Genomic DNA, 15,755 nt, shown 5'->3' with positions numbered 1-15,755 from the left:
GGATCAGGTGAAGGACAGGGATGAAAAACAGTCCTGAGGCTGATGAGCTATCTAGTGGGTTATGTTTCTATAGCAGTAAATTTGTGACAGTTGATGCCAGTCTGAAGGACAGTCATTGTGCTTAGGGCTAACAGTGTCTAATTACTTGTACGGTCTAAAAATCTTTTAAAATTGATCTAAGTAATCACGAGAAAATATTTTCATGTCTTTTGAAGAGAGGAAAATATGTTTAACCCTTTCGCTGCCATAGCTATGGGCACCTGTGGTGTTTGTAGATTTTTTTTTCTTTGAAAGAGAAACTGATCCTTTTTTATTTTTCTTACTGCAGTTCTACTGAGCTATGTTGTTGAGGTGCGCGGGCACATACAAGCACACACCTATGAGCTCGATAGTCTGAATTGTTTTATAATAATGATGATTAAAAAAATTATGATGATGATGCCTGTTGCTTAACCCATGTGCTGATATATTCATCATACATGTCAGCTCATTTGGGAAGAGAAGGCAGGAGGGACGAAGCAGCGCCAGCACGCACTACGGAGGACTTGTTCGGTTCCACGTCAGAAAGCGACACCTCGACCTTTCATGGCTTTGACGAGGACGATGCAGAAGAGCCTCTCTCGAGCCGAGGAGGTGGCTGTGGTGGCAGCTCTCCCTCTGCAGACAAAAAGGGCGGCTGCTAAAATAACTAAAAAGACACACAAACTCTGAGCGATTTGCTGTCCTTTTTACTACTAGGATTATTATTACCTTTTTCTTTTTTTTAATTTTAGGTCCTTGGGTTTTGGGGTTTTTTTTGTTGTTATTTTTGTTGTTGTTTTTCCTGTGGGGTGTACACTGAAAGCACAAGCGTTTAAAGCTCTTGAAAACTACTTTGAAGAGACAGAAGGTTTTGATTTTCCTGTTATTTTTTTTGATTTAATTTGTTTTTCTCCCACCTCCCCCCTTCTCTTTCTCTCTGGAAACGTAAAAGGTGGATTTAATATTTTTTTTAATAGTGAGCAGAGTTGATTTTCTTGTCTTTTAATATATATATCGGCAAACCATGAAAAATACAGATGGGTTGGAGAGCAGAAAGCAAACCCAAATAGGTTTTTTTAATTATTATTATTTATATATTCTATATATTATTAGAAAAACTACTTTTTAAATAAAAATAGAAAAAAAAACCACAAACAAAAAAAGGAATGGATGTCTACTTGATAATAGAACTGTTTCTAGAGAACCACTGTGGGTGGACTCTATCGGAGGACAAGGAAACCCTTGATGTGATGGCTTCTGCATTTTGAGATTTTGCACTTACTGTAGCATGTGGAGTTTGGCTCTTCTTGTACACCTGCTACGCTTGTCTTTAACAGCCTGAAAATAGAAGCAGAACCATTGAAGACCATGACCTTGGGGAACATGTTTCCATCCCTCCTTTGGACACCTTTACACTCAATAGATCTCTTCCTCCCTGCACCCCTTCATGTCTTCCTCACTCCGTTCTACTTTTTTTTCTTTTCCTTCACCTTTCACTTCATGGACAGCAATTTCCAAGCATAGGGATGGAATATGAATGGCAAGTCGTAGACGTCAAAGACAAAACAGATGGAGGAGCAGAATCATGGAAGAAATTATATGGAAAAATACCTCACCCGTACTTTTCTTTCCATTTTTAAATTTTAATTCACAGCATTTTTTCCTGTGCCACCCAGTTTTTTCTCTCTGTAGTGTCTTGTGAGACACTTTGTTTGCTTTTCAATAGCTTCTCTTGAAATAAACCAAAGCAATACTCATTAAAGTTCCAAGGGCAATGGAGAAGAGAGTGACTCCCTTCCCAGCGACTTTCCCAGAAAGGAGGAAACATGCAGCAGGATTTGAAAGGTATGTCCGAGCTGAAATGTCTTTCACTCAATTGTGAAATCTGTGCCCTGGATTTTCAACAGACCCTTGACTGAGCTTTGTTGTAGGAGTAAATCCTGTGGATTAAATTGTGTTATAAGTATGCGCCACATCATTAATGCCCTGGTGAAGCTAATGGAAGTTCTGTGGGAGCAGGATCCAGCCTCCTGTACAGTCAGAAGTGATTCGAAAGGAGTCAGTGTGCAGGTTACGTTGTGCTGTCCTAAGGCAGGCAAAAATCGCCCTGGAGCAGGGGCAAGATTAGCTTCTAAGGATATATTTTTACTGATGTGTGTAATGCCAAACAGGGTGAAATCATGGCCCCATTTAAAGCAGAGGCAAAATGGACATTTACATGGGCAGTGCCTAATCCTTAAACTGGAGGTGTGTGTTTTTGATACCAGAATAAAAATTTCAGCCTTGCAATGAATATATATTGAATGAATGAAGCCTATCCAAACGGATTCCATTTCTCCTGTTTCTTTTGCTGGGGTAGCACAATACTGTCTGTGAGAGCTCTTTCAACTTCCCCCCCTACTCCCCCCAACCTTTTAAAGAAAGAGAAAGGATCCAGTCTCTATTTTCTTTTTATAAGCGAACACTTAGACATGGAATAAGCAGTGGCCAGATTCTGCTTTTAGGTACATGGGCGTAAATCCAGAATACATGTTACTGATGTACATTAGATTACTAGATTACATTAATAACCTGCCTTCAGAATGGTGTTACAAAATCTTAGGAAATACCTCAGTGCATTTATACACCAGGACAGTGCATGCCAGAGCCATGCACACCTGCCAGGAGAAAGCCTTGTTTAAGCTTTCCCCATATTGATAATCCTTTTCTGTTGCTATTTTGTTCCTGCTGGTGTATTATAACTGATCCAGTGTCAAATCAATGATATTTTGACTTAGCACTGTGAATGAGAAGTGTATTTTAACTGATAAAAACATTCATTCCTTCCACAACCAGTCTTTTTTTTCTCTGAAGGAACACAAGATAAATTTATAATATTTTGCCACTCTCCCGTATTTACTAAAAGTTCAAACTTCAGATGGTTCCCAGGGGTGAGGCACAGGCATACAGGTGTCTGCTTTTCCAAAATTTCTGAAAGAGTTAGGACTTAGTTTGCATACCTGTATCATTATAAATATATGTATATATGGGAGTGTGTGTAGGTAAACATATATCAGAAATGTATGGACACAGACACATACACACATATAGGTAATGCAGACATTAAAATAAAGAGCAACAGAAGTCAAGATGGAAGACACTTCCCAACCAAGAATGGGTGGAACCAGCCCTCGTGTGAGGCACTGTGGGCTCACTTGTTCCATACTCACCTTACTGTAACCAAAGAGTAATATCAGTAAAGTCCAGTGGATTTTGTCTAAATTTACACTAATGTAACTGAGAGCAGAATCTGATCCAGAAGTAGAGTTGTTCCCAGGTCACAAAGAAATACCACAAACCTGAAATGTTATGGAATTTGAAAAATGAAGTTCAAATTGATTCCTTCTGCTACTCCTGCCCTTCAACCCCTGCACTTACATTTGCAATATTAGTACTATATTCTCTTCCTTATAAAAAAATTTTTTTTTCTTTCTCTTGCTACTCTTTGACTTACCCATGTGCAACCGGGAAAATAGAAAAGGAGCAAGTACCTAGAAATGTGCTAAATCCACAGTAAACAAACAACATGAATTCTTGCATCCATCTTGCATCTACTTCTTGCATCCATGTAGCAGTCATGCCAGACAGATTAGAAGGTTAAGAAAAGAGTATGAATTTTACCCAGTGTTCATCAAAATACAATCAGAGTATGCTTTGACAGAGAAAGGCTCACAGGAGTAGTGGAGACCCGAATGATCAAGGACGTGAAGAGAGTTCCATTTTCATTTGTCTACCTTGTTCTGCCTGAGAGGTGTAGGCTTGACACCCCTGGAACCAGCCAGCTGCACCTGGCCACTGCTGCAGGGACGGCAGCACAGAGCTCAGCATTTACTAAGCGCTGTCTTCACTCAGCCTCTTGCGCGCTGTTGCAGCCCATCCCGAGCTCCGTGCTGCGGTGCTGACTATAGTCCTGGCAGCACCTGAGCTAGCTAGCTGAAACCTACCCAGGTACGTCTTTCTGAAGAACTCCACTCACCGCATCAACTGCAGAATAGGCATACTCTAAATATAATTTTTTTCCAAGGGGAGTACTTACCACTGTCTTTTGTGAACCATGCCTAACACATTCTGGGCTCTTCTGGAATACAATCGTCAGATGCCCATAATTCATTAAGTCTTGATTTCGCTTCACAAATGCAGTTACTCTAACAATGCATACAGTCTTAATCCTTTCGCAACCTAACCACCCATCTTTCTGACAACCGAGTAGCGCAGTACCCTCAGAAAGAAGCCACAACAGCTCACAGAGTGCATAAAAATTGCCAGCTGACGTTTATTACAGATAGCATAGAAAAATACCTGTCACTGTTATTTACACCATTAATGTGTATATGGACTCTCGCTGGTTCAATCTAGTCCTGAGAGAGGAAGGAAGGTAAAATAAATTCATCCTTAGGGAAAGCAGAGTAGTCCTTGGATTCCTCAGGATGTCTTCTTAGACTGAGATAACCAACATGAGTTTAGTCCAGCAGGCTGAGCAGTGTGGTGCTGACCATAGGAAGGCATCAGTCATAGGGAGGAAATGAAGATGTAGAGATGGAAGCTAAAAGAGTACTTGTTTAAGCTACATTGTAAAGTAGTGTTAACGGTGAATATTGAATTAAGTGTTGATATGGAAATGAAATATTCTCAGGGCAGGTACTGCTGGAGTGAAGGCTGGGAACAGGGAAAGAAGGTTGGTAGCTCATAAGTTAAAGATGAAAGCAAAGCAAAGGAGCTGCAACATGAGACCCTCTCAGATGGATGAGGGGAAGATGACAATGTTAATGAGGTAGGAGACTTCATAAATGCAAAAAAAAAAAAAAAAAAAAAAAAAAAGGAGCCTGACACTAGCATAGCCAGGTCAGAAACAAGGGAACTATATCTTCAAAGACACATAAGTCCCAAACCAAACTAGGAAGGCATAAAGAGAGTTTTCAATGTGAATTTTGGGTTGTACCTAAAAAATACAGTTATCTTAAAAATCAGAAAGGAATGTGATGCTCTGTATTCCCCAGAGATTTCAGCAGTTCAATGAGACCTGCTGTTCTGAGCTTCATAAGAAGATCTTTGAAAGCGCAGTCCTTCAACTAATCACAAGCCTGACTCTTCCAGTCCTCCTCCAAAGGTGTCCTTCTTATTAGAGGAAGGTTAGCACAAGGCTGTCCAAAGATTCTCCTCAAACATATGCTCCCACACAAACCATGTACCAAATAGGACAGATCCGATGTGAAATGTGAATAAAGGGATGTTTCATTTCAGGCCCTAAATTCAAACTTTTCAGTGTTTAATCATGTGAGCTGTCTCCTCAGGCACCTTTCTACTGCTCCGTACTAAAGGATCTTAGAAAAGAAACATCATTTCTTGAGCCATCCTCTGCAAACTCTGATTCACAGAGGGGAGAAATAAGGAAGTGACGTGCTGCTTGTGCAGCTGATTAGGCTATGCAGAGTGTGCGCTGATCCTCAGCATGTTCCCTTTTGTGGCTCTTTGTTAGTTGACATTTTGGCAGGGACAGATATCAGACCTTGCATGAAAACAGTTTAAAATTTTAAGCATGATAATATATATCAAGAAATGTTAAGAAAATATGAGATTCTGGCATAACAGTTAAAAACTAAAAGGAGACTGTGAGGCATGTGGCAGAACAGGGGTGGAACTGAAATCTGTTTTGCTTCACTTTGCATCTCTTTTCTCCACCCAGGCACCCCCCAGTTTTGTGGGTTGGCTATTTGTTTCTTGTATATGTAATGGTGCTTGGAATAGCATTGTATATATGTGGTAAGGTCATAAATGATGAGCCTGGGCTGCTGAAACAAGGTCCAGAGAGAACTTTGCCACTGGCTTCGGAAGGATTAGCACTGGGCTTTCTTAGCTGTTGCTTTATTGAATGAAACCTCAATGTTAATACGCTTGCTAGTATGGTGTAGACAAGCTCCAAGATGGCCATTTGTTTCAGCAGAATGTGTTATTAGAATCCCCTCCCCCCATTGTTTTGCCTTTGAGCTTTTACATTAGTTATTCATTTTGGGTTCCAGTTTGCCATTTTACTGACCTCAGCTTAGGCTCTTGATTGAAGACAGAGACTCAGTTTGCTGCCTGAGAGTCGCTGAGTCCGGACTGTGCCGGGGCACCGCTGCGTTCTCTCCTGCTTGCTTTGCCTTTCTTTGGTTAATTCTTGCAATGATATTTTGAGATGGGCCCTAAAATTATAATTCAAATACCATCAAACTACGGAGCTTTCAAAGCCTGGCTCCTCATGCAATTTGCCTCTTCCCCATGGCAAGCAGTTTTACTGAATCAATTCCTCAAGCAAACATTGTACTGACCCCACTGGGAGTCGTTTTAATATAAAAACTGCAAAATCTGCCCAGTGTGTTTTGTGCTGCGACATATGTAGATGTTTCCAATAAACACCCATTTCTTATTCTCCGTGATTTTTTCTTATTTATTTAAAATTTGTAGCTATGAGTGTATGTAAAATATGAGGCACATGCATGTGTTCATGCTGCATGGGGTTTTTTTGACAAACCCTCACAGTGCAGGAATGTGGCCAGGCTGAATTTTTGCTGCTGAGCCATTACAATAAACCCTACCAATCTTCGTTCTCTTTGCCAGATATCTACCAGGATTGAAAAAAACCCAACTTGTATAAATACCATAGAATACTGAAATTGAGTTGGAACTATTTTCATGTCCCTGTCTGTATTTCCATGAGTGTTAAGTTGCCAGTTTCAGAGAAGACAAGTTGTAGTAACGTTTAGAAAAACCCCCAGCTATTGCAGTTTCAAGTTCTGACACCCCTGTTAAGGGGATGCTGCCAGTTCACGTCTTTGAATTATCCTTTTGGTCACTGGCATCTCCTAGGATTTTGGACCTTCGAGTCATCCAGAACTGATATGAGAGGTGTGCGGAAAGCATAGGGGGAGTCACTTGCATTTTGTGGAAATAAAGAGATGATTTTATTGGCTATCTAATACTGCTCAGGAGCTCAGCAGTGTGCAACTTAGTCCATTCGTGGATTAAAGGCAATGCAAAATCCAGTCTTTCACTAATTTCCAGAAGTTATCGCATTGCTGCCACCCTATGCATATCGTTCAGACTTCTAAAAATGTCTTTTGTGCAGCACTGCATACATCTGTGGCTCTGTACAAATAATTAGTAATACAGCAATGTAATCAGAGCAGGGTTTCATAAGCAAAGGTCTTTACCTCTAGTGAAGAGACAGCTATCTAAGCTGAAAGATGAAGGTTATTTAATGATGTACACAGTAAGAAAGATTGACAACGTTCGGTGCCTTTCTTTTGGATACGCTCCTTCATATCCTATTTGTTTGCTTTGTGTTTACTTACGGCTCTCAGGGTCAGTTGAAACTGATTCTGTGGAGCTATATTTTCAAAGAACTAGAATGCAAACAGTGTTGGAACGTTGGTTTGTGCTGCTTCTGTTTTTTTTTCTGAACGCTTGCTTTTGTTGTCTGAGTTTGTTTAGTTTTACTTTGTATTGCCTTTCCCTCTGCAGTCAGCCCTGCCCTCATGGACTCCAGCATCCTTCAAGCAAGACATTTCAGAAGAAGGCTGAGAGAAGCCAGGATGCTTTGATATGTCTCCTCTCCTTGCCCTGACCCTTCCGTACCCGTGTTTCATCTGGCACAGGAGCCTGGACTGTGGGAAGTCGGCTGCCAACTGTTGAGAGAAGTTCTGGGGATGCCCTAAGCTGGTGCAATACAAAGAAGTTTTTTAAAGTCTTGATTTCACTTTCTTTTAAGCGTGTGTATAAACCCAGGTCAAACTGGAATTGATCTACAGTAGAACTGACTGAAAAACAAACAAACTGAAAAAAGACTTAACTATTTTATTTATTTCGATATTTAAGAGAGAAAAGAAGTGCTGCAGTTGCACAGTATTTTTGTTTGAAATACATTTTACTTCAAATTTTAAATGCAATTTTGTGAAGACATGAAATTTTAAAAAGCACTTAATGTAAAATAAAGACTGAATATTTACTTTAAGGAAAAAACTTTTTTTAAATAATGAAAATAAAGATCAACTCTGCTCTCTCTCTTACTTTAAAGAAGCCATTCATACATGTGCTGGGTATCTTTGTTTTTTGCAAATTGGATGTGGTAAGTGAAGATTGTTCTGGTTTACTTTCTCCTTAATAATATTATCCTGTTAGATGCTTAAAACTTACTTTACTGTACTGTGTTAGGCACAAATCTGAACAAAAACTATTTGAAATAGCAAAGACCAGGCTCAGTGACTGGATTTTTTTGTTACCAGATTTTGTGTCCAGTTCAAAGGACTGTCTTCTCCCAGTAGGATTGATGTGTCTCTTCTGCACAGTAAAAGAGGTTTGCTCTTGAGCAACCCTGTGAAATATTTCTGCTGAAAGAAGGGTTTAAAAAAGGAAAACAACTCTGTTAATTTTAGTATTATTTTTTGCTTTGGCAATTCCACAGCTGATTGTGAGTTGGTTGTAAGGGAAGTATCTAAATGTTCAAGTGCTCTTGGCATGGAACTTTCTGTTGGAGTCAAGGATGATGCCTTGTGTAGATACTTTGTGTGCTTCAGCCCTTTCTTAAGTGGTAGTGGACTTTGAAAAACGTACAGGTGCACCCACATGTCAGCAGTAAGCAACAGGGCTTGCTCAGCTTGAGAAGAATGTGAGTTCCCGCAGCTACAATCCTAAATTGTCCTGTGAGACAGCGGTGAGGGACCTTCACATCCTGAATTCTAAGTTGTTAGCCATCTTCTCAGTGAAATAAGGTGTTCTGCTTTGTCCAAGCACTGGAGGATTTTGTCGGCTGCCAAATCTACTCACAGTGGATAGTGCAGGACTGTTCGCTGTCGTGTATGATGCAGCCTAGTAAGGATGCAGGATAGCCTTGTGTCCTAGGAGAAGGGTATTGGACTTGGCTCTGAGCTTAGCTTCTCCTCTGTAACAGGGGTGCCAGATATACCTAGTGGTATAGAACCAGGGTACAGATAGAAGAAGCGGCTTTGTTAATGTGGCTTATGTTGGCTTTCGGAGTGAAAAAAGCTAGGTCTACAAAAAATGCATCCTGACTAGGTGAAGCTGCCAGAGATCCTGGTCCTGCATTGTGTTTTTTGCACACCTAAGACTCAAACTCACCTCATTGAGAGTTTCCCATGTGTCAGTAGCAGCAGATGTTGTCCTCTTCTCCCTTCCCCTTCTCCCGCTCCTTCCCAGATTAAGATGTAGGGCCAAAAATAACCATGTAATATGTCTGGTAGACCTGAGTCCTGCTCCCACTAAGTTAAATGACAAAATTTATGTCCTAATCAGGCTCTTTAGCAGGATGGGGTTTTCATTTTGTTGCTTTCTAAACTTGCAGTGGTGAACTGCCCCAGAGAAAAAAGAAATAAAATTTTATTTCATCGAAATATAACAAGATGCACAACTGTAATGAAGATATGCAAACTGTAGGGTCTGTGTTCAGTTTGTGTAATATTCCTTCCAAATAAAAGTTCTGCTTCCAACACCCCTCCTGTATATTCCTCTGTAAATATTACTTTATCAAACCAATTCCACAAGGTCTTTTTTAGTGCAAAAAATCTTCTTTTTAAAAGACATTGTTAAATAACATACTTGTACATATACTTTTCTAAGCTCTCCATTGTTTATAATACTCTCTTTGAAGCTTAAAATAAAACTTCCTCCTCTATTGATTTTGTTTCCCTTTTCCATTTTGTAAATTATGACTTTTGTCCCTGGATTTTGCTTTGTGTTTCTTAATGAAGCCTGACATTAACCAAGAATTCTCTTCCTTTTTCTCTTTTACTTTCTCTTCTCCATTCATTGGACTACAGAAACTGGTCCTGTTGCTTGCTATAGTGCAGGTAGGCAGGAAATAAAATGCTGCTTTTGTGTAGGACTCATTTTAAGAGTGTTTCCTACCATTTGGTGATAATAGAGGCTCTTCCTAAATGTGTTTGTATTTTAATAACCTTCTCCATGAGATTAATAGAGTTGCATTGAGTTAATTTAGATTCAGAGGTGGAGTCTAAATTAGATGAGAGCTTTTCGTATAGATTTTAGTGACATTGCCTTAAGGAGTCCTGACCCTACCTATGCCATTTCTAATCCAGACACTGTGGTTCCCTTTGCTGCATTTCACAGTGCGGGCATGAACCCTCCCTTTCCCAGCACATGCATCAGATGAGTAGTGTGGTTGTACAGGATGGAAAGAGAAAGAGGAAACATTGTTCCATATTAGATGCCATCTTTTTAGGAAACTCTGTGTGTCCTCTTCCCTAATAGGCCTGCTGTCATTTTTATGAAGCTCTGTTGCTTTTCCTCTGCCTTCCCATCCATTTCTCTGCTACCAGTAGAAGCTATAGATGGCCGTTTTTACTTTGGCAGCTGCTTGCAAAAATAGCAGCCGAGGTGTAGTTTTTAAGAGATCTTCTAATGTGGGTACAGATCCTTTAGAGTAGTGAACTGTCCCCCCCCAGCAGATTAAATGGAAAATAAATCCTGAAAAGCACGTCAGGAATTAATCCAGCAGGCAGTGTAGGAATGGTACAGAACTGTACAGATGGGCTCCTACCTGCCTAATTTTTAACAGTTGTGTGTGACAGAGTGTGTGTCTTTGCAGCAGAGAATTAACTATTCTTGGTCTTCTTTTATAGCCTTTCCCTATAAAGTTTTATTTTTCACATGTGTAATCTTAGTGTTGTGTTTCTTCACTCTTTCTTCAGGTGAATATGACTCGAAAACTTCACTGTTTGCCTTCAGACCTTGTCTTTACCTGTGCAAGGCCTTTGGCCGATTCATTGGAGCAAGGAGGAAACCAAAAGGCAGTTTCAGCTACCTTTGCTACCCTCCGTCACTGTGGCTCTTTGGAACCTGTTTGGGATCTGATAGAGCAGCTTTTGGACTCCTTACTGGGTTGCTCCCAGCTGTTCTGTGGCTAAAAAGGTCTTTCCTTCCTTTTGGGCAGCGGGGGGCAGAGGCAGCTGAGGAGGTGGGGTAAGGTGCTAACTGTATTCCCGAGCCGTGCCGAGGAGGTGGCTGTGATGTTCTCCTTAGGGCGCATATGGGGTGATAGGGTGGCTGGTTTTAAAGCCTCTCCTAGCAACTTCCAATTTCCTTTCTGTGATTTCCTCTCAGATATTCTTAAAATAATATCTGAGTTGCGGGCCCACAAAACTACTTTTCCGTAGGGATTTCATGGGGGACAAGTAATCTTCTTTTCCTGCCCCAAAGCAGAGAGAGGAGGGAGGGTGTGTGATGACAGATCCTGAGCCCCTGGCCATCGCTGCTTTTGTTGTTCTTCTCCTAGCTCCTCTTGAGCTTTCTGCTGTGCTGCATAGGACAGAGACCCAGGTGGAGGTTGGTCTGAGGGCAAAGCTGAATGCTGACAAATCAAAGAAAGGGATCTTGGAGAAAGGAAGGAAGGCACCTGCTTGTGGCATCAGTGCACTTTTCTTGTTCGATAGGTCATCTAACTCAGTTGTCATTTTCATTGTCCCCAGTGTGATGGATGCAGAGAGCAGAGCTAGACATTTCTGCTAAGGTAACCAGGAGTGAAAGTATATGTTGAAATTGGCCTTTATGGATGTCTGTCAACACCTTGTTCAGATGAATGGGATCCTTCCCACCATGGCAGAGCTATTGTTACATGCTGTCAGACTACAGAGTCTGACATCTCTGCATAAGTCTCATTACTTTGAACATATTTGTGCCTTTTTTGTTGTTGTTGTTGGGTTTGGGGTGTTTTTTTGTTTGGGTTTTTTTGGTGTTTTGTTGTTGTTGTTGTTTTGTTTGGTTTTTAAGACACAGGCCTGGAAATAGAAATGTTCGAAAGGAAAGTTTTAATTTTGCAGAAATTATCTGAACAGAAGAAAATACCACTGTTCCTTAAGCCCCAGAGCAGATTTATGTTGGCATGCTGGCTAGGAAGGTATCTTATTTTCCTGTCTGGAGAAGGGTTCTTGCTGATGAGAGTCAGGTGTGGCAGGAGGAGGGAGTAAAAATGTCTGCCAGGATTGCAGCAGCTAATGGGCGCCCCCAAAGCCAGGCTTTCCTGGGCTGAGACTGAGCTGAAGGCTGGCAAAGCTGAGACCTGGAATCCTGAGTTCTCTGGGTGGGCTGAAAATGACATTGACTTCTTTGCTTTGACCTGAACTAGAATATTGCACTGGTTTAAGTTTTATTCCAAACTTTTGCCTGGAACTGGGGGAAAAAAATCTGGTTAAATTTGCATACTGGAGCTGTAAGCCCTACTTGTAATCAGCTCCATCAGCCCGCAGGTGGTAAAAAAACCCCCCGCAATGCTTTCTCTCTAAAACCAAACTTTTAATGCTCGTTAGCAATGACATAAACTTCTCTGTACCCTGCCCCATCCCTAGTGCTGAAGATGGCTGAGTAGGACCTCAACTACATTGAAACTGGGTGGTGGGCTGAAGCTCTTGGAACTACTGCTGCCTGCCTGAGAGAGGCAGCTGCTCTGGGGAGCTTGCAGAGGGGTGCTCCTTCTTTGGGGTCCCAGCTGATGGATGGTACCTCTTGAGCAGGAACAGACATAGCCTCCCTTTAGTGTCTTATGATGAATGTTTTTTTTCAGAGTGGAGTTTCATTTCTTGGTCCTGTTCATTTTCCATAACATATTCTCAGTAAGACCTTCTAGTTTATCTCTAGGTTTGCACAGCTGTAAAGAGTAATTTTTTGCCTGGACTGAAGCCCCTTCTCGTTATGTTTCCTCAATCTTTGCTGTTAGTGTCCTGATGTCGGTGGCTTCATTGTGGACTGCAGAAAGAGAATGAATGTGACCAAATCTTTCAGATACAGCCTTCTTTTTTGAAACAGTTTAGAGATTTTAAATAATGCTGAAGAGAGTTTTGTCAAGTGCTGCTGAAGTCTTAGCTTACTAATTTGGATTTTTTTCATTAGCCAACAGCCATTAACTTCTTCATATGATGATATCAGGAGTCAGTATTGACACCAGCTGTCCAAGGTGAGAGGAAGTCATCGGATGGGAAACAGCTGAAAGCTGTGCTGTCACTAAAGAGACACTTTTATTTTAGTGTCAGATAGCCAGTGAGACATAGCTTTCAAGTTCCTGTAGCACTTTGTCTGGTAGAGTTTACATGGGGTCGTTTTAAGCCTACATTTGAGAAATTAATTTTCCCCTGTTGTTTCAAATCATAGTTGCTTCACCTTGGTGCTCTGCTGGGAGTGGCTTAAATGTGTTATACAACACTGAAGTCTTTCCAGCCCTTTCCTCAGGCTCAACAACTTGTTTTATAGTGCAGTGGATTCTGCAGCTGGATCTTGGCTCAGAAGTCTCATTCATTGTGGGGATATCTGGGCCTGGGCTTCTTAAAGAACAGGTACCAGCTCTTCTCAGGTCTTACCACAGCTCCTGCATCTCTGTCCATCAGCCTGGAGGCTTAGGAGAGTTTTTAACTATCCATGAACTGTCTCTGAGTTGAATTCCAATTGCTGTTGTAACCTTCAGACATGCAGATGATCCAGAGCCAAGTATTCCTTCACATGGAGAAGAGGATCTTCCCTGGGTTAGGGAGCTTCATTTCCCTTGCAAGGACAGGTCAGCCTCTTCGTTAATTAGCTCTCCAAGACCGTTTCCTCACTTCCATTAAGGGTGAGATTTTACAAGTACTTAGTGATCTGAAAGAAAAAAAAAAAAAGGAGAAAAATTTCCTAAGGACACCTGCACCCATTAGATTCCTCTGCGACTGTTCACATATTTACGGGTCTGGCATTACGTGAAGAAGAACTAGAGCCCATTAGGCTCAGTGCAGCTATCACTGAGAATTGCCAAACATCTCTTGGGTGATGGGATGCCACCTAACAGTAAAGGTCACAGGTGACGAACATCCTTAACAGCTGTTAAAGGTGAGAGGGAGTTGGGGTGCCCAGAACCTGGTCAGACCAGCCTGTAGGAGAGGACTTCCCAACCTCTTTGCCATTAACAGAACCACCGAGCAATGGTCCTGCTAGCCAATGTACCACTGTGCTAAGAGCAGGGTCAGAAGACTCACAGATTCTTGTAATACCATGGAAGATCATTTTCTGGCATTAAATATGATAATGTTCTACTTTTGTGTAGGCTCTGTTAAGCAGTTTCTCTGGTGCTGGAAAGGAGCAGGACTGGTGAACTGTTTAATGAGGGACATTTGTGTCCACTGCTGTGGGTCTAGCTAATTTCTTGTTTAATCTGATGTGATATTCAGCTGCTATGAAGTATTGGTTGTGTAGGTCAAAGCAACGCTACTCGCTTGTTACAGGTTAAAGAATGGTCTGCACTTTGACTTGGCTAGTCTGGGGTGGAAGGTCTGGGGAGCTCTGAGAAAACAAATCGTGGATTTTAATCTGGTGTTTCTCCAGTGGAAAACTAACAAACAAAAATCCTACTCTTTTGGTGTCTGGTAGCATTTTGTTGGACAGTTACTCAAAAAGGCTGTTCAAGTAACTGAACTGAAAAACACCTGGTGAGGAGAAAAGATTTTGATTTGATTTGATTCGAAATGAAACGCGTTCTCTTTTTCTCAATGAAATGACCCTTTCCCTTCCTTTCCCACTGCCGAGTGTGCGCAGGCTTGAATGAAACATTTCGTTTGTGAGTAATTTTTCCCTCCCTTCAAAACAATTCTATCGAGCTCATTTTTGAAGCAAGGTACTGCTCTGAAATGAAAGTCTGACTTCTTGTTTGTGCAACTCTGGCACAAAATGTCTCACCCTTTCTGAAAAACCAGTTTCTGCCTCTGCCATCTGTTAACCCTTTCTCCCCTCCTGCTTGCTTTTGACTGAAACGACTTCATTCAAATTCCCTCCTTCACTCAGATGTTTAGATCACCCTGAAATTGCATTTTTTAGAGAGTAAACCGAGACATTTCACTCCCCCCTGCTGAGCGCGTACTGATGCTCTGCAGAGTGCAGTTACGGCTCTTACTTCCCTCTAGATATTGGTGTTGCTGGGACTTTGATGGGGAAGTGAATACTGTCTGCCTTATTGATGAAATCTCGATTGGCACTTTGAAATTCCCAACCAAACAGGGGGTTTAACTAATGGAGAAGGGGAAAAAAATCAGCAGACGATGGGATTTTTCCAGCTTCTGGCACTGCATTACAAACAATGGAGAGCGTGCGTGGAGAACACTGCCCATTCGGCAGCTGAAAGGGTTTCTTTAAATCAATGAGGGACTGAAGTAACTTGCTCCAAATTGGTTTTGTTTGTGTTTAGTTGAGTGAGGCAGTTCTACTTATGTCTGAATATACAATCACATCACCACAGTGTAAATTATGCTTGCGTGGGAAAGTCAGACCTCTTGCATTTACAGTGTGTTCGCATCGGTTATTAACCATTTACCCATCCTGTGCTGAATTTCTTTACCTGGATGATACGTGGTTACCTCATGTAACAGCAGTGAGGTCACTGCCTATGCAATGGCATGGTGTCTTCTACGTAGTTAAGTTTATATAATATTAAAGTGATGACATTCAAATAATTTCTCTGGAGTTTGGCATTTGATTTGAAATTTCTGGAATTGTGCTGGCAGGGAATTAGTTGAGAGACATTCCTTAATCTTTCTAGAAAGAAAGCTTGTCCAGAGATTAGTAATTTTCTCTCCTTTTTCCTTTCCTGTCCCCTAATTCATCACCGTAAGCCCAGCCTACTCCATTTCCAGTCAGCAGTTACTTTTATGGGATGGCTGTGAAATCACCTT

At 41.3% G+C, this 15,755-nt stretch overlaps 1 protein-coding gene across 4 annotated transcripts in view; it reads left to right on the top strand.

The window, feature by feature from the left end:
• The window catches only part of LOC104643212 (zinc finger protein DPF3), a 168,580-nt gene that overhangs the window by 139,846 nt on the left and 12,979 nt on the right, over positions 1 to 15,755 (top strand). For 2 of the 4 annotated variants that reach the window (XR_012835701.1, XR_012835702.1), the window contains 2 exons: positions 487 to 1,866; positions 7,561 to 10,277. The exons of 1 other annotated variant lie outside the window; for it this stretch is intronic. Coding sequence is in view for 1 of the 3 variants with exons in the window: in XM_075754301.1 (XP_075610416.1) it covers positions 7,561 to 7,640 (80 nt within the window). In the remaining 2 variants the exon portion in view is untranslated. Of the gene's footprint in view, positions 1 to 486; positions 1,867 to 7,560; positions 10,278 to 15,755 lie in introns of those variants that run through there. One more of the 4 variants, XM_075754301.1, reaches the window with a different exon arrangement.

This window comes from Balearica regulorum, chromosome 5 (assembly GCF_011004875.1).
Source record: "Balearica regulorum gibbericeps isolate bBalReg1 chromosome 5, bBalReg1.pri, whole genome shotgun sequence".
Classification (NCBI taxonomy): domain Eukaryota; kingdom Metazoa; phylum Chordata; class Aves; order Gruiformes; family Gruidae; genus Balearica; species Balearica regulorum.
Note: the sequence above shows the minus strand (reverse complement) of the source record. Positions and strands in the feature narration are given on the sequence as shown.